Source organism: Chelonia mydas, chromosome 11 (assembly GCF_015237465.2).
Source record: "Chelonia mydas isolate rCheMyd1 chromosome 11, rCheMyd1.pri.v2, whole genome shotgun sequence".
NCBI lineage: Eukaryota > Metazoa > Chordata > Testudines > Cheloniidae > Chelonia > Chelonia mydas.
This window is the reverse complement of record NC_051251.2, coordinates 38,672,018-38,692,595: the sequence shown is the minus strand read 5'-3', so window position 1 is coordinate 38,692,595 and position 20,578 is coordinate 38,672,018. Positions and strand designations below refer to the sequence as shown.

General features: G+C 39.2%; 1 protein-coding gene and 1 long non-coding RNA gene across 5 annotated transcripts in view; one reads left to right on the top strand and one right to left on the bottom strand.

Moving 5' to 3' along the window:
• The window catches only part of UBR3 (ubiquitin protein ligase E3 component n-recognin 3), a 212,564-nt gene that overhangs the window by 41,303 nt on the left and 150,683 nt on the right, over window positions 1-20,578 (bottom strand). For all 4 annotated transcript variants that reach the window (XM_037912164.2, XM_037912165.2, XM_037912166.2 and 1 more), the window contains one exon: window positions 8,988-9,093. In XM_037912164.2, the coding sequence (XP_037768092.1) occupies window positions 8,988-9,093 (106 nt within the window). The remainder of the gene's footprint in view (window positions 1-8,987; window positions 9,094-20,578) is intronic.
• LOC122462465 lies at window positions 1,324-5,225 on the top strand. The gene is made up of 3 exons (XR_006285008.1): window positions 1,324-1,373; window positions 3,204-3,370; window positions 4,805-5,225. It is a non-coding gene; the product is annotated as an uncharacterized LOC122462465 (long non-coding RNA).

Genomic DNA, 20,578 nt, shown 5'->3' with positions numbered 1-20,578 from the left:
AGTAAGTCATTGGGTTCAAACTGAGCCAACAATCTATTATTTGTAATAAAAGCAAAAGCAAAACTGCGATTGTGCTCGATGCTTACAATTAAATGTGCACACGGCGTCGTAGAAAACTGATTAACATATAGATGGCAATGACTTTGTATAATGCTATGCAAGTTTTACAGAAATCCATCAAAATGTATGGCGCCATCTAGAGTCAATGCACAGAGCCATCTGAGGACCTGATATGTCTGGAGGAATCAACGTTCCTAATTATTCATTGCTTTGGGTAAAATGTGCGCAGTAAGTTTTTTTCCCCTAAAATTTCTCACGCCCCCACCCAGAATATATTCCACACCCCCCACCCCCTCCAGCAGGGCTCACCTCCCAGTTTGAGAACCTCTGATGCAGAGCATACAGTACCACCAACTGGGTCAGATACTGCAATCTAAGTAGCAAGGAAAATGCACCTTGCTAGCTGGGGTGCATTTTTGATCGGTCCAAGAGCAACAGGGATAGCCAGTTCCCTGGGAACACTCCACCTCCACCACCCTGGGTGGGAGTGGGGTAGGGGGAGATCTCAAGGAGCTGCAGCTGGGGGCAGTGCTACACACAATCCCCTCCTGATGGCCTGCAGCATATATGTATGGAAGAGGGAGAAAGTACTGCTTCTTTCTCATTCCCCTACCCCATGCTGCAGGACCTGGGAGCAGGGGCACAGCACCTCGCATGGTATCCAAGTATCGGAACCTGTCCTGTCCACTCCTGCTGCCAGTGAACAGCGGAGGCATGGTGGGCCAGCTGATTGCTTCTCATCTGCCAAGACAGGAGTGGAGAGCTGCTTTTGCTTGCTGCAGAGGAGTAGCCATTTTGGGCTCTGTCTAGCCCCACCCTTCTCCATCCTTATCTAATGAGCTAGTTCTCCTCTGAAACTGGGAACTAGCCTGATCATCACATTTTGTTTGTGGCCTGGAAGGGATTTTCCCCTAAAGCAAAACTGGCAAACTGCTATGTGGATTCTTCCACCTTCCATCTGGCATCCTGGAGTTCTAGTTTTGGGATTGAAATTACATTTGTCACAATTTGGTGGGCTCCAGTGTGGTTGATGGGTTAAAAATGGTCTGATGTGGTGTACCATAATTCAATGGGGTACTTAGGCACTGACCCTAAGCATGGCATTGCATGTCTCATGCAGTGTGTTGCTCTCCTCATTTCATCTCATCTCACCTACCTCCTCTGTGGAGGTGGGGAATGGGTTGGGACACTAACTTCCAGCCCCAGTCCCTGGTCAAGCCTGAGGGTGTATTGACCTCATATCCACCCTCACCTTTTTAGAATCCGGGACCACTGGTGCCCAGCTGAAACATGCACTGGGACAGCCCTGTCAGGTAATTTGGGGAATGGTTCCCTATTGGTTAATAATTTTAATCAAGTTGAATCCTCTGCACTTAACTATGCTATGGTGTTTGTCTATCATTATTTCTGTGTCTGTAATGTCCTTTAATCAGACTGCCTCCCTGGAGAGTTAGAAATTCTTGAGAAAGGAGTTTGAGTGAATATATCACTGAGCTGGCATACATAGTTAACATAATCACACTGATTAACTATCTCTAAGTCCATAGTGACAGGAGCCCTTAAGGAAGGATTCAGTAGAAGGAGTTTTATTTTATATCTACATTGTTAGTTTTCAAGTATAAAAGGATACAGTGAGCACAAGTCATCAAGCATAAATAAAGTCACTCTAAAACAGTGATTTTCAACCTGTGGTCCGCAGACCCCTGGGGGTCCATAGACTATGTCTAAGATTTTTAAAGGGGTCTGCAACTCCCTCAGCAATTTTTTAGGGGTCTGCAAATAAAAAAAGGTTGAAAACCACTGCTCTAAAAAACAGTGTTGTGAACAGTTAGAATTCTAGAAAAGACAATGAGGAAGTCAAATTTTCAAAAGCACCTAGTCCCATTTTCAAAAGTGACATAGGCATTTATGAGCTTAAGTCTCACTGAAACTTAGGGATGTAGGCTCCTAAATCACTTAGGCACTTTTGAAAAGTTTACCCATGGTTAGTTTTATTTTGCCTTTTGTGAGACAGATTTATAAGTTTCATTAGGCTGATGCCCTAAATTATAAACTAGTCATTTTAATTTTTTTCCAGAATTTTAAATTCATTAAAAAAGAGAGAAAGAAAGAAAAAGAACTCTGAACTCTAGTTGATCATGTTCATATTTGAAAAGTTCTTTCCTTTAGAAAGCATCAGAGTTAAAGCCATTTCACAGCAACAGACAATTAGGTCAAATGCCAATTCTGACACAATAAATTAGACAAGATTCCAATTTATATAGTGTGCGGTGATGACTGGCAACATCACCAAAAAAAGTATGGAAGACTCACTTTTTAAATGCGAGAACAAGTGAAATGCTTGCTTAATTTATTCATTCCATATGAATTGGAGAAGTAAAGCTATATGAAATGTCAAGGTTTTCGATAAGCTGCTTCAGTCTACGTCAAGCACTGCAGCACATTAAGCACTTAAAAAGCACTCTGTCATTCATTAACAGCCTAAGCAACTTCTTCATTATGACACTGAAACTGCATTTATAAACTCTGTTTAGAGTATGGAATTTATCCATCCTGCTAATCCCCTATGCATATGAGAAAGCCTGATAAGTCTGACTTTCCAACAGATTGTACCACAGTAGCAGCTAATGAAAAGCCAGTTAATGTAACTTCTCATGGTGCTGAAGCAAGGTACTGTAAAATGAATCCATGCATCCATTTTCAAAAGAATCTATATGATACAGTTCAAAGAGGTACCTTCTGATATGTCCATAAACGAAAAATTTGTTACTTTATTTCCTTTCTGGGACTGACCTCTCCCTCTAGTCCAAGACAACTGGGCTGCATTTCTCTGGCAGAACAAAAGTCCATGGGCTGGGGCTGGGAGCAATTGTGGAAATGCTCCACTTTACCCTTCTGTGGCTCCTGAGAGGGTCTCCTGGAGTGCAAAGCACCTCTTAAATCTCTTGTTTACTCCATTTGGCCTGCTCTGTGATGAAGGGAAGGGGAAACAAAGCCACTCTATGGGTGATTTCATCAGGGAACAAAGGCCTAGAAATATTGGTCCCCAAGGGAAACAAGAGAATGACACATAAGCTTTAAATGTTAGGATTTGCACTAAATAAGGTGTGAAGGCTGAACCAAGGCTCTGTTTGCATTGTCAGGGGCAATCTGACGGAAGGGAAGAAGAGTGGCCAAGTACAGAAGCTTCATCAACAAGGACAAGCCTATACTACTTCTAAATTCTACTCTTTGTACTGGGCACCACATAGGACGCAACACAGCTTTATGTTGTTGCCCTTTTGCTAATGTCTGTGCGCTTTTGCAGCAGGTCAGTTTTTCATTTGATGAGAAATTGGTGATGTAGTGTCAATGTATTTTCTAATATGATTTATTTAAAAAATGCTTATAACTCTTGTTTCCCTGAACAGAGGTGGGGTCACAGACTGTACATAGGCAACTGCAGCTTGCAGAAACCTCAACTAATGCACTGTCACTGTCTTTTGGTCTCTGTCTCTCATGGACTGTGTGCTTAAAACATTGTTTCCTCTTCCTCCCTCAGCCCCTGAGCTTTAGTCCTGGTAAATGCAAAGCTGCTCATTTAGCACCATATGGTGTCAAAACGTGACTTGACCATTAATCTTCCTTTTATGCAGCTTCTCTGCAACACACAGGAAATGGGCAGAAAAGGTTTGACTGCCCATCCAGGCAAAGAGTACTTTAACTTGCACAGTTCTCTTAACAACTGTCTGGGTGCACCTACCATATAGGGGAACATCACAACTTTCTAGGGACAGTTCCATCCTGAGTGCCTATATATCAGGGCTAGCCAAACTTACTTACCCTCTGAGCCACATACAACTATCTTCACAAGTTCGAGAACAAGGGTGCTCCTGCCGGAACTTGGGGCTTCAGCCCCGCAAAAGGCGCCTGCTGGGGCTCGGCACTTGAGCCCTGTTCCTGTTGAAGCCTCAACCCCTGGCAGGTGTGCCCCATGGGACTGAAGCCTCGATCTCCTCCTCTCTGCTGGACAGAAGCCCCTACCTCACCACCCTGTTGCAAGGCAGAAGTCCCAAGCTCCCGCCCCACATCTAGTAGGTGGAGAATGGGGCGGGGGCTCCATGAGCCGTACTTTGACTGTAAAAGAGCCACAACATCTCCACTATATATCAAAGACTCATATCATCCTCAACATAAGCACCTTTTGCCACAACATTTTATCTGTCAACATATCAACCACAGAAGACTAAGCCAACCTGGAGAATTTAGTTTAAAGCAATTTTCATTTTTATCCTAGATTTGGGATGGCTATGTCACCAGGTGGTCAAGCAATGACCAGCAACATACCACTATATCACTGGTTCAGCAGAAACTGTAAAGAACCTGGTATATCACCACCACCAACTTAGTTTACCACAAAAATCTTCACAATTTATTAGACAGCTTTTTTGCTTTATAGAATAATTCACATATTTTAAGTTCTTTTGGACACAATCTTCTTGCTTAATATTTCTCACACACATAGCACTTCACTTGTGCGTGGCTAACTGACACCATATTAACCCCTTCCTAAATTGTCTAGGGTTATTTATTTACATGGATAAAGTTGCATCCAATGATCTGTGCGCCATACAAGAGTTAAAAACAAGGCAACTGAGGGTGTGGAAAAAAAAAAAAGACTATAAATTTCTCCTTATTCCTTCTTGCACAATAAATCACCTCTCCATCCAAACCTACACCTCAATCAGATGCTTCTTTTCTATAGGAACGGCCAATAAAAGCAGATGAGTACTGCTGTGTGTATCCTGAAGTTCAACAAGTCTGAGCTCTTGCAGACCAAGTAGATGGTGGAAGAAATTTCCAGAGTCATGAATTCCTGACCAAAAATTCCCCGATGCTATCCTGCTTCTGATTAAACAAGAGGACTGTTCATTCAAGCACTCAATGAGGCATCACCCAAGAATGGAGGCAATCTCTCAGGTACCCAGATCCCTCACCAATTATGGAGGCAGATCTTGGCATAGATTGGGGCTGTTGGCAACAGTGCAACTATATGCAGATGTGCACACTGAAATTTTTTTTTAAGTAGCAGTATTATTTGGATTTAATTTTCCAATACATTTGGCATAAAATCTCCAGCCTGATATACAAATTAGTGCCAGTTGTGTAGAGGAAAACCAAGCTAAAAGTATGAGATCTAGAGTCAGACGATTTTAACTCTAAATTTGTATTTATATAAATAAAGTTATTAATGTTATATAAGAGCTGCAAGAATATAATGCAATCTTGCTTGTGTTTTGTAGATTACTTACAAAGCTAAAAAGGAAGAAACCTTCTATTAAGTAAATAGTTATGCAACTAATCTCCTTGCAAAAAAATTTTTCAATTAAAATGTTAATTTAAAGTAAAAATGAGATAGAACAAATCCAGAGTGTTACTAGGAAGTTTTGTTTTGTTTTAGAAACAAAGAACCTGGATAAACAGTACTCTTCTGACACAGAACAGGTTTTGCTAGCGTTGATTTTTGCCTGAAGATTAGAAGTAGCACAAGTGAACACATTAGTGATGTTCAGTCAAAAGTTGTTTAGCTGCTGGGACTTTGCCATTATGCTGTTTGCAATCAGAATAAGCAAGTGAGGCTATTTGGATCTTTTTCTTTTATTGACAGATATTCTCCTACTGGGAGAGTCCTGACCTGGGAAAGATGATGATTTAAATTACTAAAATGCTTAGTTAGACTCAAAATGACAGAGTACAATCCATTTCCTAAGTCTGCACTGATATTTCTCCATCAACCTTCTAACCTTCTGCAGGTTGTAGTAAATCACTTTCTCATTAGCTGAGTTCTTACAACTGTATCTGAAAAAGATGCACTTTCAAAAGACCCTGTGAATTTTGAAGCAGCTTCAGATCACACATGCTCAATATGTTATAGTTCACTTGAAGATTTTATTTATTTCTTCAAATTCCAAAAGTGTAATTACAGGAGCTCATACTGTGCTCCGGGTGCCTACCCTACAAATTAAAATCACAAAATAACGCAAAAAGACTGGCTGCAAATATATCCTCCTTTGCCACCCTTTCCTCAACAGCTGTAGAGAGGAAAAAAGATGGGGTTTGCAGTGTGCTCAATAGGTTACCAATCTGAGCTCTGGAGGACCAAAGCAGGAAACAGTCCAAAATTGGGGAACCTTCACAGAATGCCCAGCCAGCAGCTCCCTCTCATTTCTACTGAGGGAGCTCGAGTTTGAGTTCCTCTGCTGATCTGAATTGTGGTAATATGGCATGATGAGAAAGGCTCTCCCTCGGGTAAACAGGTCCTGAACCACTTATTGCTTTACAGGTTAAAACCAACACCTTGAATTCTACACACGTAGTATAATGGAGTAATCAAGGCAGAGTTCCTCTTGTATGGCTGTTCACCTTGCAAAATAGATAAAGAATGGGTACAAGAACACTTGGAAAACTTGAACCTGTCAGCACTAATTACAGTAAATATTTAGAAAACCAGGAAACATCAGTTTCAGAAGTAAGAAACCTATTATACCACCAGCTGCATCTATAACTACTTATCTAAGAGGTTTTTGAGCACAGTATCTAGTACGGCCCATAGCTCCATAATCACTCAGGGCTCTAAGTTCCATATACAGGCTCTGTATAAACCTGTACAGGTTCCATGGGGCTTGTTTGCTGTCACATAGATATGAAATCTTTCAACTGATTCAAAAGCTCAAATAGGAAAAAAAAAAAAAATCTCATAGCCACTCATAGCCAAATTTCCCTCTTCTCCCCTAATACCTCTCCACAGACATAGGTAATCTTTCATTTGTGATTCCCATTGTTGTTTAATATTATGAAATTATGCACAAGCACTACCCACAATGCCTTTCACAAATGGATAGACTATCCCTGGCTGACCAACGACAGTTTGTAGAGATCAGTATGGAAATCGTAATATATGGAGAAAACTTTAGAAAGGTAACTTTCAAGCGTTCTTCATGTAGAGCACATTGCACTAATCCAATCCTGATATCACACCCAGGCGTGTTTTACTGTACCCAGGTCCATATCCAAGAGAAAAGGCAGCAAATGCTTAACTAGAAGCAGGCCTGGTCATTACAATGATTTTTCCTAAATATCATAAATTCTAACAGTCCCTGCCACAGTCATCCAAGATCAGTTTTGAAGGCCCACAAGCCATTCATCCACCAGTCCTCCATTTACTGGAAGCTCTCAGACCAATCTTTAGCACTAGGGAGAGGGGAGAAGCACTCAGACTGCAGAACTGTCAATGGGTATGTTGACAGAGCCAGTGGCAGCATGCCGCCAAGCCCAGGTTGAAAGACTCAGGCTCAAGCTACCACATTAAAAATAGCCATGTAAACAGCACTTTGAAGTTGCAGCTCGGGCTCTGAAGCTCAACCCCTTCGCTAGGCTTCAGAGCCCGAGCAGCAACATCTGTACTAGCACAAGCTCCGTAAACCCCAGGCTGTCGACCTTGGCTTCGAGGCTCATGCTGCAGGCTGTGTAGACATATCCAGTATGGCCACAGGGGAGCAGCTCATCTATGAGGACACTGCTCGGTGTGCAGAGAAGGAGGGACTCAGCATCCTTCCGGTGCTACTAGCTGCTCCCTTGGGGGATCAAGAAACAATGTGGTTTCAAAGAAGGAAGAACCTAGCCTTTCCCACCACTCTCAGTAGTGGTGGTAGCAGACCCTTCCCACCCCCTCTCATTAAAAAGAGGTGACAAGGCAAGGAGATTGAGGAAAAGCAGAAATATGAGTCTCCACAAAGAGAAGATATACAGATTTTACTGCCACAAAAAAAGAGCATCAATTCAAAGCTCTGGATGCCCTTGACAATCATTTAAATAATACAAATAATTGAACAGATTGTTCTAATAAAGAATAATATTTTAGCATAAATTTTTTTCTTGGTCGCCTCACAGATCTCCCTATTGCCCAGCTTTTCAAACCTCTACCCTCCCAAAAGCCAGGGAGAAAAAGTAGGCCTTGCAGTGTGCCCAAAAGAGCAAGAAACTCTGGTTAATTCAGACCAGGACCATTCACAACTCTTTCCCCTTCTTGCTGGTCTCTAACCAAGTGATTTCCTCTCCACCTCCTCCACCATTTGGCTATTTGTCATCTTTGCATGCACACAACCTCCATGCTTTCTTCCCTACTGTTTATTGCTAGGTATCTGGGGATTTCCCATTAATTTAATTTTATATTTTTCTTTTAATTAAATATTCAGACAACTTTTACTATTGGATTCAGGCACTCTCATGAGGATAACCACAATGTGAAGGAAGGAAGTATAAAAGAGAAATTAGGATAAATTACCTCAAAGAAAATGGGGTCACATTTTATATCAAAATTTCATTTTGAAATAGTTTCAAAAGGGTTAATAAGTGATTTATAGATGTTTTAATATATGGTTAATCAATTGTTATAAAGTCCAACAGGTCAATAAACTGCTTATAATAAACTATGACACATTCTAGCCTATAACATATACTTTTGACATATACTATTTATGTCAGTAACATTCCTATAACATCTATTAATTATTTAACTCTTTATAAACCATTTATAAATGGAATCTTAAAGTGTAACAAAAAGAGTTGCTTCCATTGTCCCTGGCTATCTAAGTTAAAAGATCAAAATGTACAGAAAATTATAAGCCCAATTTCCTACCATCCTTAATGTTGGGCCTACTTGTCTTAACAGTATTACTTTAAAATCACAAATATGAATCTCTAATATTTTGTATAAAACAGATTTGAAAATTCTTCTCTGCAAAGAAATACACTGTGTGTTAGACATTAAGTTTTGTATCTCACACGTTTGGCCATTCAGATTGTTGACAAGTAAAGATTTTTAGTTTCAGAAAGGGACCATTTTGTCCAAAGAACTATACTGATGTTGCGTATTTTAAAATACTTACTGTGAATTCCTATCCTGCATTATCTGTGTTAGTTTTCTCCATGGGTTATATGCAGAGTCAATGCTGTAAAGCCGCATGTGCATGGCCAAAACATGGAACAGCTGATCTGAATTGGTGAAGGAAAAAAAGATAATTTTGTTAAATATAACTAAAATATTTTATATCAGTTTAGCACCATTTATTTCCGAAGTCTTCTACAAAACCTGATGTCTTCTAGAATGCTATAAATGATGCTCTAGTGACAGGTCTACAAGATTCTCTCTCTCATAACTTCCCTTATGCTTAGAAACCCAGTGATTATACCTAGGGTCCTACCAAATTCATGGCCGTGAAAAACACGTCACGGATCGTGAAACCCGGTCTCCCCTGTGAAATCTGGTCTTTTGCGTACTTTTACCCTATACTATACAGATTTAATAGGGGAGACCAGCATTTCTCAAACTGGGGGTCCCAACCCAAAACGAGATTGTGTGGGGGTCACAAGGCTACTGTAGGGAGTCGAGGTATTGCCACCTTTACTTCTGCGCTGCCTTCACAGCTGGAGAGCGGCACATGCTGGCCGGCCGCCCAGCTCTGAAGGCAGTCCCGCAGCCAGCAGCAGTGCAGAAGTAAAGGTGGCAATACCATGACACCCTCATTACTGCACTGCTGCTGCTGGTAGTGGTGCTGCCTTAAAAGCTGGGCTCCCAGCCAGCAGCCACAGAGATTTTGGTCAATTTCGTGGTTGTAGGATTTTAAAAATTGTAAATTTCACTGTTTCAGGTATTTAAATCTGAAATTCATGGTGTTGTAACTGTGGGGGTCCCAGCTCTAAAGGGTGTCATGTGGGGGTCTCAAGGATATTGTAGGGGGGGCTGCAGTATTGCAGGGGTGGCCAACCGGTGGCTCCGGAGCCACATGCAGCTCTTCAGAAGTTAATATGCGGCTCCTTGTATAAGCACCGACTCCGGGGCTGGACCTACAGGCGCCAACTTTCCAGTGTGCCGGGGGTGCTCACTGCTCAACCCCTGGCTCTGCCACAGGCCCCAACTCCACTCCACTCCACCACTCCCTACCCCCTCTCCTGAGCCTGCCATGTCCTCACTCCTCCCTTTTCCCCCCCACCAGAGCCTCCTGCACGCCACGAAACAGCTGATCGGGAGGTGCGGGAAGGGAGGGGGAGGCACTGATTGGCGGGTCTGCTAGTGGGCGGGAGGTGCTGGGAATGGGGCGGGGAGGGAACTGATGAGGGGCTGCTGATGTATTAAGTGGCTCTTTGGCAATGTACATTGGTAAACTCTGGCTCCTTCTCAGGCTCAGGTTGGCCAGCCCTGCGGTATTGTCACCCTTATTGTGCACTGTTGCTGGCGGTTACTCATGACACAGCAGATTTTCATAATACAGCTTCACAATATCAATCAGAATTCATGAGTTGTATAGATATAGCCTCAATTCATAACAGTGATACCATGCTCTCACTTGTTTCTCTCGTATCTGAAGTACTCTTCTTGTATTCCATATGTCTACGGTTTAAAATTCCTCAAGTTCCTGGAATCAAAGGTTCAGATCCCAGCTGGGTCAACTCAGCCCTTCATCTTTTGGGGGTAGAAACTTTTAGTGCCACAAGTTTATTATGCAGTCATCTTTTGGATAAGACTTTAAAAACAGAGTTTCTGCCTACTTTGCATTGACATTACAGATAGCATGGTATTTTTCTCAAGGACACTATTTTGCCCACATTTCTGCAATGCGCTGTGCAGTTTGTTGTCACCCTCCAACCCAGATGCGGCTGTATTTCAAGGGCCCCGGATATATATGATTATTTTCAAAACACTTTTTGAATCCTTTTGAACAAAAGACACTATTATACTATTAATGTAAGTTATTACAGAATCATATATTAAATGTGATTATTGCCACATAGATGCGAATTGTACAATTGGTCCACAGAAACAAACTAATATATTCATGAATTACAGATAACTATTCACTTGGACTACATCCATCTGCTCTTTTTTCAGATTTCCTCTTTGTTATGTAACTTAGGCTGGCAGTCACAATTAGTGCAGGCAGCATCTTCAGATTTTTACATTTTGCAGGTTTTGAGACGCCCTGAAGCCCTTTCAATTACTTCTTGTATGTTTGTTGTAAAGTTACATCCCTAGTGAAAGTGTATATGCTATTCTACTGTAATGTGTTGATATGAAAGTCCTATTTTTAAAAAATGAACTCTCTAGGTTTCCCATAATTTGGCTCAGTTTTCCCTTCCTTCACTACATGTTTTCTTTCATTCTACACTATATATTGGTGTCTTCTGCTGTGTCTGTTTCAGTGTCTGCCCTCCTCCCCCCTAATTTTTCTGTAAAGTTAAATAATGGTTCCTTCTTATTTTCACTCTCTCTTCCTCTACTTCCCTTCAATTTTTCCTTTTTGCTCAATCCTCTCTCCCATTTTCTTCTCTATTATTTTACTTTTCTCTTGCTTCATGTTTAATCTCACTCCTTTTTTCTCTTTCTGCAACCCCCATTCCACCTGCACACACATCTACAGGTCTCCATATTTAAATAAAAATAGTAGCTATTAATTTATTTTCCACAAAAAGACAATTACTCAGAGATATTTGGTCGCCAAAAAAGTCTTATGCTAAAGTCAGCTGACTCTGCCAGAGCCTGAGGGCTGTAATTAGTTCCCGGGGTTTGTAAAATAATTGAAGATGTAGATGACACTGGAACTGATTGCTGTCACCTGCTTTCTGAATAAAGTCAGTCAATGAGGACAAAATAAACCCTCATTTCTCCTAGCAAGAAATTATAACAAAATGTTGTTTTGCTGACAGATTTCTCAATGTCCTAAGAATATACTGATCTTTCAGAAAATTATACTAATTTCTTTTTATTTAAATGAACACCACAAAACTATCGGTTTCTTCCTTTCTCGTCTAAGGGAAAAAGAATAGAAAACATGATAATTTACACTAAACTGCTCCTTGCTTCAAACAGAAAGGAGCACCGAGGCAGAAATGTGCTCAGAGTAATTAACTCTTTGTTCCCATATTGACTATTTTCCAACCTTACATTTAACATAAAATGAATTGGTCAAGCATCAAATTCTAGCACCAGAGGGTTTATTATTTGTATGTTCTGGCTATATGTTTGTGAAATTAGGGTGTGTTGTATTGTAGTATTAATCTGAACAGAAAAATTTTTGTTACCAAAAGCTTTATGAAACACAAAATCTTAGGGTTTGTTAGTTTGTAATGGATCGAGGAGACAGCAATCCTACTACCTACTTCTGTTCTATATAAATATGATGCAGGATATTCAGTCTAAGATAGGCAAAAATAAGCAATGCTTTTGCTGGATTTTTTTTTAATGAAAAATTTTCTACAATGCTATTTTAAAATATAAAAATAATTCTTCCATGTCAATGGAGCACAAGCATAGAGTGTTTTTTTCTAGATTTAGAGTAACAAAAGAATACATTGCCCCCTAATGGGAACACAGTAGCAAAAAGACATGGTTTCTGAGTCTCTTCTTGATGTCTAAATATTCTTCACTGTTTAGTAAAATGAAATCCTGAAGTGGCCATTTGTTTTTTTACTACTCCTTTGCGGTGACTATGTGATTATGAAAAGCAAGAGAATAAGGACTGAGAGAGAACAGAGAAAGGCATGATATGCCGTTTCTTCACAAAAATTGGCTTGTCTTGGATACATCAATATTCAAACGACAACATTCCTGCTATTCTACTCCGAAAGTTTTCCTGCTTATGCGTTTGTGTGATGGGGTGGAAGTCCATGTGGGGCTACACAAAGGCAAAATTTATCTGCCTTTATATACTGTGTTCTGCCATGACTGCACCTCACCAAAGTGTGGACATAGGCCTATAAAAAGCAGTTACCTCATTTTCCATAGACTTTGTCTTAAAGATCTAAAGTACAGCCTCTTCTGTTAAGAAGCAAAAGCAATATATTAAATGACAATGAATCATTAAAGAGCCACCCTAACTACTCTCCAGCAGCAAGAAGATGACAGCCATAACTCAACAGGCATCCCAGACACCTCCACAGACAACAGTGTTTCTTATGGGCCCCTCTCCCAGGAATAATACAAAGTCATCAAGCAGCGATGATGGTGTGCAGAAGCAAGTGAGGGGTCTGGCCTGGAATCTCCAAACTAATATACTTCAAGCTATTTGAAAAAGTCTGTTAATTTTTTTAAATCTTAGAAGTACAAACAATTACAGGTTTACAATGTAATGAATGGTATAGGACAACGTAAACTGGACTCTCCTATTTTTCCTCATATAATACATGAGTGAGATTACAGCCAATTAAGTTGACCAAATGTAAATAAATTGTTAGAGTTAGATTGTTAGATTGTTTTTGTTTTCAGAGAGTACCTATTTATGAGCACAAACTATGTAACATACTTAACAAAACATCATCTACATTTACAGTCAGATTTGACTTTGATTCATGGTAATTTATTACCAAACAATCCCCTCAAAAATTATCTTGCTCAAAAAAAATACTTAACCGGCTACCAGGGATCTGTTCTTTTCAGCTGCCCCATGCCAGCTCTGCTTTCAGTGTTTTCTTACTGTGAAACAGCAGAGATGAATTAATCAGAGTCAGCACTTTCAAAAGAGCAGCTGGAGAGAAAAGACACTAGCACTGCTTTAGGACTGAAGCTGCTAGAGAATAGTCTTCTGATGTTCTCCCCCTCAAATATCAAGGATAACAGGCATTCTATATATATATCTACATCACCAGCACTTGCTGCTGTAATCACATCCTTTATTATTTTCAATATTAAGGAATACTGGCATGCATTTTTGATTCCACAGGAGGACAGAAAAAGATGGTCCCATACATGTTTTTATCTTTCATTTCTATCTATGCACAGGACAAACTAAACTAATTTGGAGAGATGATTACATATGATTTTGATAGGTGAATGGCAAGATGTATCCAATGTCTGCTAAATTTACAATATTGACATGAAATTTACTGAAGCTACACATTTTCTTCTTGTTTAGTTTGGAACTCTTCTTCTGCCCTACACAGAAACTTTGCATAGCTATTTAACCTACTGCATTGTCTTTTGCCAAAGAGAGAGTTTAGAAACTTCATTCACATGAGGTATCACATTCTACATACGGAATGAAGAAGGTGCTGTACGAGTGATGAAAAACTGCATGTTTGGCTCACATATTTATTTTACCCTTCAAAAGTCAGGAGCACATTTTTATCCTCAATTCTTCTCACATTTGTATTTTTAAATAAGGTAAATATTACCTGTTTTGCTGTAATGCTCATAAGTCTCTGTTTTGACTTTACTTTTCTTGATCTGCCCTTTTTTCTCCCTATTCCAGAGACTATTATTCATATTTCCAGTGTTAACAGGGACAGCTTGCAGGAGGCAGCAAGCACTCCTCTGCAAGTGAAGCATAGTAGGTGCTTCTGGTTTCAGGTGCAGCATGAAACCAGTAGCCCTATTGCACTCCTCCCCTCAAGCTCCTGGTCAGGACTCTATGTAGATCATTACTGGAGACATTGGCTAGAGTACTGATTTTTAACAAGGAGTCCCAGATTTCCTTTTTCTCTTTATAGAGCTTAGTTAGCCTATTTAATATCTTCAGTAGGAAAGACTTGCCTTCTGTCTTCCCATTCATCACTGATCCTGTAGACTGGAAATAGTGAGAAAAATTTTCCTTTCTGTGAAGGTCAGGAAAATCCTTTTTCTTTTAGGCAATAGGTGATGCAGCATTGTCAGACAAATCTAAGGCCTTGAGCACTACACTGATTAAATAGCTAATATCCTCTGGACCAAAACTCTTCAGAGTGGTGTCCTTACAGTAGGAGATCAATTTTAGAGAGGATGAGGGAGAAACTTGCCCTTTTTCTTTGAAGAATATCATTGGCTTTCTTTTTAGATTCCTTCTTCGAGTACAGAAGATATGTCAGACTTCTTAGCAACCAGCAAGTGGGGCTCTTTGCTATGTGATAAAGAATGCTTTTTGCTGCTATATTTTTAGAGTTGACCTCGGTGGTTAAGCTGAGTGGGAGCTATCTAGGTTCGACAGAGGTTTTGGCTTTCTTGAAATCAGTGTCAAGACAGACTACCAGCTGTGACTGAAGAAGGCAAAAGGGGAGACGGGCACACCCAGATGGCTGAGGAGCCAGCAGCAACAGGAATGTTTGCATACACCTGGAGATGCTCATAGTAGCAAAGGATCAGGAAGTAACTGAAAGAGAGTTTTACCTTTTTCTATGACTCCTGTATGAAGTTAGCTGGGAGTCTACTCAATTGTGCTCACGTTACTAGACTCTGCAAGATGGAAATGATACAATCTATACTGGGGGAATGATACAAGAACCAAATTACTTTCCTGGAAGAAACAACATACACCATCTCTGGATGGCGGATACAAATTGCAGTGTGGAAAGTGTGGTCAGATCCAAGGATGGTGCCAAGAGCTATCATTTGATTTGGCTAAGGAACTTGGTACAGAGTTCAATAGAGAGCATACTTATTATCTCTGCAATGCCATTTGTTTCAAGTGCTTAAGAAATTCTGTGTATCAAGAAAGCTAGCTGTGTATCAAGAAAGCTGAGCTCTAAACTGAACAAGAGCCATTAGAGAGGAGGTAGAAACAACCTAGTGAGACAGTTTTTCATTGTTTAGGACCGCTATACAAGGATAAGAAGGTATTGAGCATTTCATTTTAAGGACAGCTTACAAGAGTCCCAAATACTCTTCCTATATTCATATACATGTGAATTTCCTTCCAATTTAAAAAACTGGTGCTGTAAGCTCATAGGGAGATCACTGTTTCCTTTGGCTTTCTCACAGTCAGCTCTGACAGGAAGCCTACACCAGAAATGAGCTTTCATCCCAGGTTGAGATCAGAAATGTTGTTGAATTTTCCTATCGCCACCTGCTGCTATCAGGGCACTTTGAATTAATAGTTACTTGGAAAAGATAAGCAAATACAACTACTTAAGGAAAGCGAGAAATATGGAAAAATAGGCTTTTGTGATATTTATGGGACATTAGAGAGATAAATACCATAATGAAACACACATCAAAGGAACATCAGAACGTAGTAGAGAAAACAGGTGGAAGACAGAATCTGGATCAAAAATGTCTGTACTACATTAGAAGATGAACACTGCTACTTAGACATTGAAGGAATCAATAGGATTTATAAAAAACTCAAGAAGATGACATCTCTGTTTTCATATCCCTTTCTCCTTAGCATATGTTATTTACATAAGAAGAAAGAAGGTATTTCATATCACATTACATAACATTGCTATCATAGGACAGGAGAATTCCATTCTGCATTCTTCTGACCAAATCCTAGAAAAAAAAGCAATTGAGATATCTGAGCTTTTTATAAACCTTTACAATATTCCAAAGTAAAAAATAAAATTTGTACAAATATTAGAGGACATAATTATTTCTCCTTAACAACAACATTTCAAGAACTCTGATGTCATGTTGCTATCAATGCCTAATGTCACACCACTTCTAAAAAGAATCTACATGTGAGATAAAGAGGCCTTGACCTGCACGTTTGTGTTTTATACTGTATACAAGCATATATTTTCTTAAATTCACAACATTTTTAAACCTTAAAATGACAATTACATGGCCAGATTTCCTTTATCATTCTTGTCACATTGGCTCAGTCACTGACTCTAGCAGCTACATTAATCATTCTTAATTTTTCTTCCCAAGTGCAGTTGCCCTCATGGTGCAATCTACTAAAACAGCACTTGACCTATTTGTTCCCACCATCTTCACTGACTCTTGCTGCTGTAATAGCTCACCTGGGACACCATATTCCATTTTCTGCACTATCTTATCGACAAACTTTACAGTTGTTACAAGACTAATACAGAGTGGTGTGCTTAATCACAAGAGAGATACCTCAGTACCAAAGCTGTGAGAGAATCAAATGAAAGATCTATGGGGGCTTACATTGTCATGAATTGTAATTGTTCTATACTGAACAGAAGCAGGTTTAGAAAGACCACAAAGTTAGTATAGTACTGCACAAATGAAGCCTATATTTCCTAAGAATAAGATTAAACTCAAAATAGTATTAAATTACTACATAGGGAAACAAATGGCTTGCCTGCAATCATTTCATCTTTAAATAAGAAAAAAAAGTGATTCAGTTCTATCTACATAATGAAGAAACTGCAGGTATTTTGCAAGTACATTTTTTTTAAAAAAATGGAACAAAATACAGGACTATGGAAGGATAATTACACATGGCAAACAAGAAGAATTTTGCCAGGCTTATGTTTCTAAATTATATTTTGTAAAATGACTATATAGAGAGAAAAACAAGAATTCCCCTTTTTAAAAAGTGCAACATCTGTTTTATGGCTACAGCTAACTCCTACACTTGAGGGACATATTTTCACTCAGTCCACAGACATCCCAATGGCGTGAATGGACTCTCTCTGTATGGGAGGTTGAGGACAGAACAGTCTCATTAAGTTAAACACCATTTCATAAAACCTATTAACTAGGAAAAACAATTCTCTTCTCATTAGTCAAAATCTTACTGTTCAAAGCTAAACATATTAATACCAAACTCAAGTCCAGTGTGATTCTGTTCTAGGAGGACCTACATTTAAACAGGAGTCTATTTTATTGCAAGATTTAATGTGACTGAATAATTTTCCAGTTAGCTGACAATCCAAGCTTTTTTACCAATTTAATGAATGCAATATAAATAGCGTGTGAATGAGTTAACAATAATTAGATGGCATTCATGGTTTTGTAGTTTGTTTATTTAAAACAACATGATCTTAGTTTAAATAGTGCATTTCAACTGAAGCACCTAAAGCCCTTTTTCAAATTTCCTGAATTATGGGCAGATATTTAAAACTACTCCCACACCTGACTTACCCATGTAAAAGACATGCTTAGATATGACTCCAAGATTTAAACAGTCAGGTGTGTGAACATTTGTCCCAAATATTATTTTAGGTATTTCTAATATATAAATCACTAGAATATACAGGGATTACGTGACCCAGCTTTCAAGTGCAGCCACTGCTGCAACCACAGCCATGGCTAACATATTGTAGCAGAACTACACAACAGTTTAGGACAGCAACTGAAGAACACCGTGTTCCACTTAAATTTCAGTATATAATATTGATAAAAATAGCAATGCAAGCTTAGGAAATATGCAATTATATTTATAAAAAAGTAGAAACACAACAACATTTTAGGGTATGTAACAATATTACCAGAACTTAATTTCAAAGTCTTTTCTTTCCCCTCTTGTGTGTGACATGGCCCAAACTCTCATAACATAACATAAAACTATTAATGGTTTTTGTCGAAAAACCCTATACTAAAAAATTCTGTCATGTATGAAAATGAATCTGGATTGAAATCTTAAGGTTTTGTTTGTGAGACTATTTACCTTTCAACACATGCAATTAATTCCCATTAGTATACCAGGAATTCTGTATGTCAAAGGGCAGAGTACTCTATCACAAAATTCAATGCAAACTTCTCAAGTCAGCTTCTGACAGGCCGAGTGGTTAATCAGGAGTTTATCAGAAAAACCTTTTAAAGTACTGTAACTTAACCATTTTTAATGAAACGTGTGTTGTGTACTAGTTTAAGCATATCATCTGTATTTAACCTTGGGTATGAGAGAAAGAGAGAACTTAGTTAAATTACATACAGGACTCTTGGGAGGATGTCTTTCATATACATTTTTCTTTTCTTTTTTTTTAAATTGTGCTTTGTTTTAAATAAAAGCTACAGTTTGAGTGCTCTTTTGAAGAGCCCACTACAAAAAACACTCTGGAAACTTTCCATTTAAATGATAAAATAGGTATCCTCATGGTTGTTTGGGTTTTAGTTTTACTTCAGTAAGGTATATTTCTGAGGCATAAACTGCTTCTCCTTTCCTTTCAAATACATCAAACTTATCAGTTTATTTTTCAACTGTTTTTCCATTAATTTTCCAAAATTCCATTAATTTAGAAGTTACATGCTGCCCTAAGAGACTATCAGTATGTTCACAAACAGTTGTGTATTTCATCAGGGTGATTTCAACACTGGCTGATATTCAGGTGTTGGTCATAAAATACTGATATAAGGAAAGTGAGACTATGCATTATCAAAACTTTTAAATAGGCAAAAACAATATGTTCTTTTGATATTAATATAACATCAAATATTTTTACAGTGCTTTAAGGTCTGGTGAGTTTAGTTCATTCCACTTTTATCATACATCAAAAAATCATAAGTGGTACTACTATGCGGCTGATAAGTCTCATATTTCTGAAGACTCGTGGCTCAAGATAAAAAACATTCCTTTACTCACTATAGGCCACTTTCTCCAATTAAAAAAAATTACCCCAACTGAGAAACATTAAAATGGCAGAGCATGAACAGACACTGATAGTCATGTGGGCCAAAAGGCCAGATTGCTACTATCAAAGACCTGTCATTTATTAATGGATTGCACTCAAAACACATCCAGTACTTTCTATACATAGCAAGACGCAATCCTTGTCCCAGCGAGCGCACAAATACTTTTCACTTATATAGAGACTCCCATTCAAGGTTCATAGCCTTGAACCCATTCATAGCTCTTTACAAATATTATGCGTCACAACAACCCTGTGAGAGAGGTAATATATCCATTTCACAGGTGGGTAAAAGGCAGTGAGAAAATCTCCATTATACCAATTTTACATCTGGATAAACTAAGGCACAATGACTCATTCAAGGTACCCAAACACAGACAGAAACGAAACTGGGAATAGAACCGTAATCATCTTCGCCAGCCATGAGACAATACCTCCATTTCAAGAATTCCTATGGAAATAAGCCTTACACAGAAGAAGCAGTTGTTCTGCAGCTGTGTGGGAAATGTTTTGCTAATACACACTGGATAATATGCTGCTTATTGTACATTACATTCAAAAAATGATGTTAAAATACCATTATTTAGATTGCAAAGCAAAGCACTTGAAAGTTAGAAAATGTCCACACAATCTTAATTCTGCCTCTTTGTTCACCCACCCTGTGCACTGAATGAGGCAGTGGGTTTTATGTAGAAAATAGTACGTGATTATGTTATTAAAAACAACATAATGCAAATACACAAGTGGGCAGAATTAAGGTTGCATGAATAATTGTAAATCTGGTGCTTCCTAACTTTAAAATGCTAGGATTTTTTTTTTTTTAAAAGGAGAAAGGTGAACATAAATCCTATTATGTGCAACTGTACCCTCCCATCACTTATCAGCAGAATCTGAACCTAAGCCTTCAGCAATGCAACACAGACTTCAAACCACTTAAGCTACAGAATTAACTACATTGGCCGGTAAAAGGCTCCACCACCCCTACTCCTCCAAGAAAGGGAATGAATCACAGGGTCCTGATGCTGGGTCTTGGCAGTGATTGTGGATGACAAAGCCAAGCCCAGCCCAGCCCAGTCCAGTCCAGCCCAGGCCTCCCCCCCGCCACACACATACACCCCACCCCAGGGGCTGGGGTAAGTTCCTGGTCCATGTGATGCCCAAGAGATGGGCATGGGCCACTGGGACCATGTGC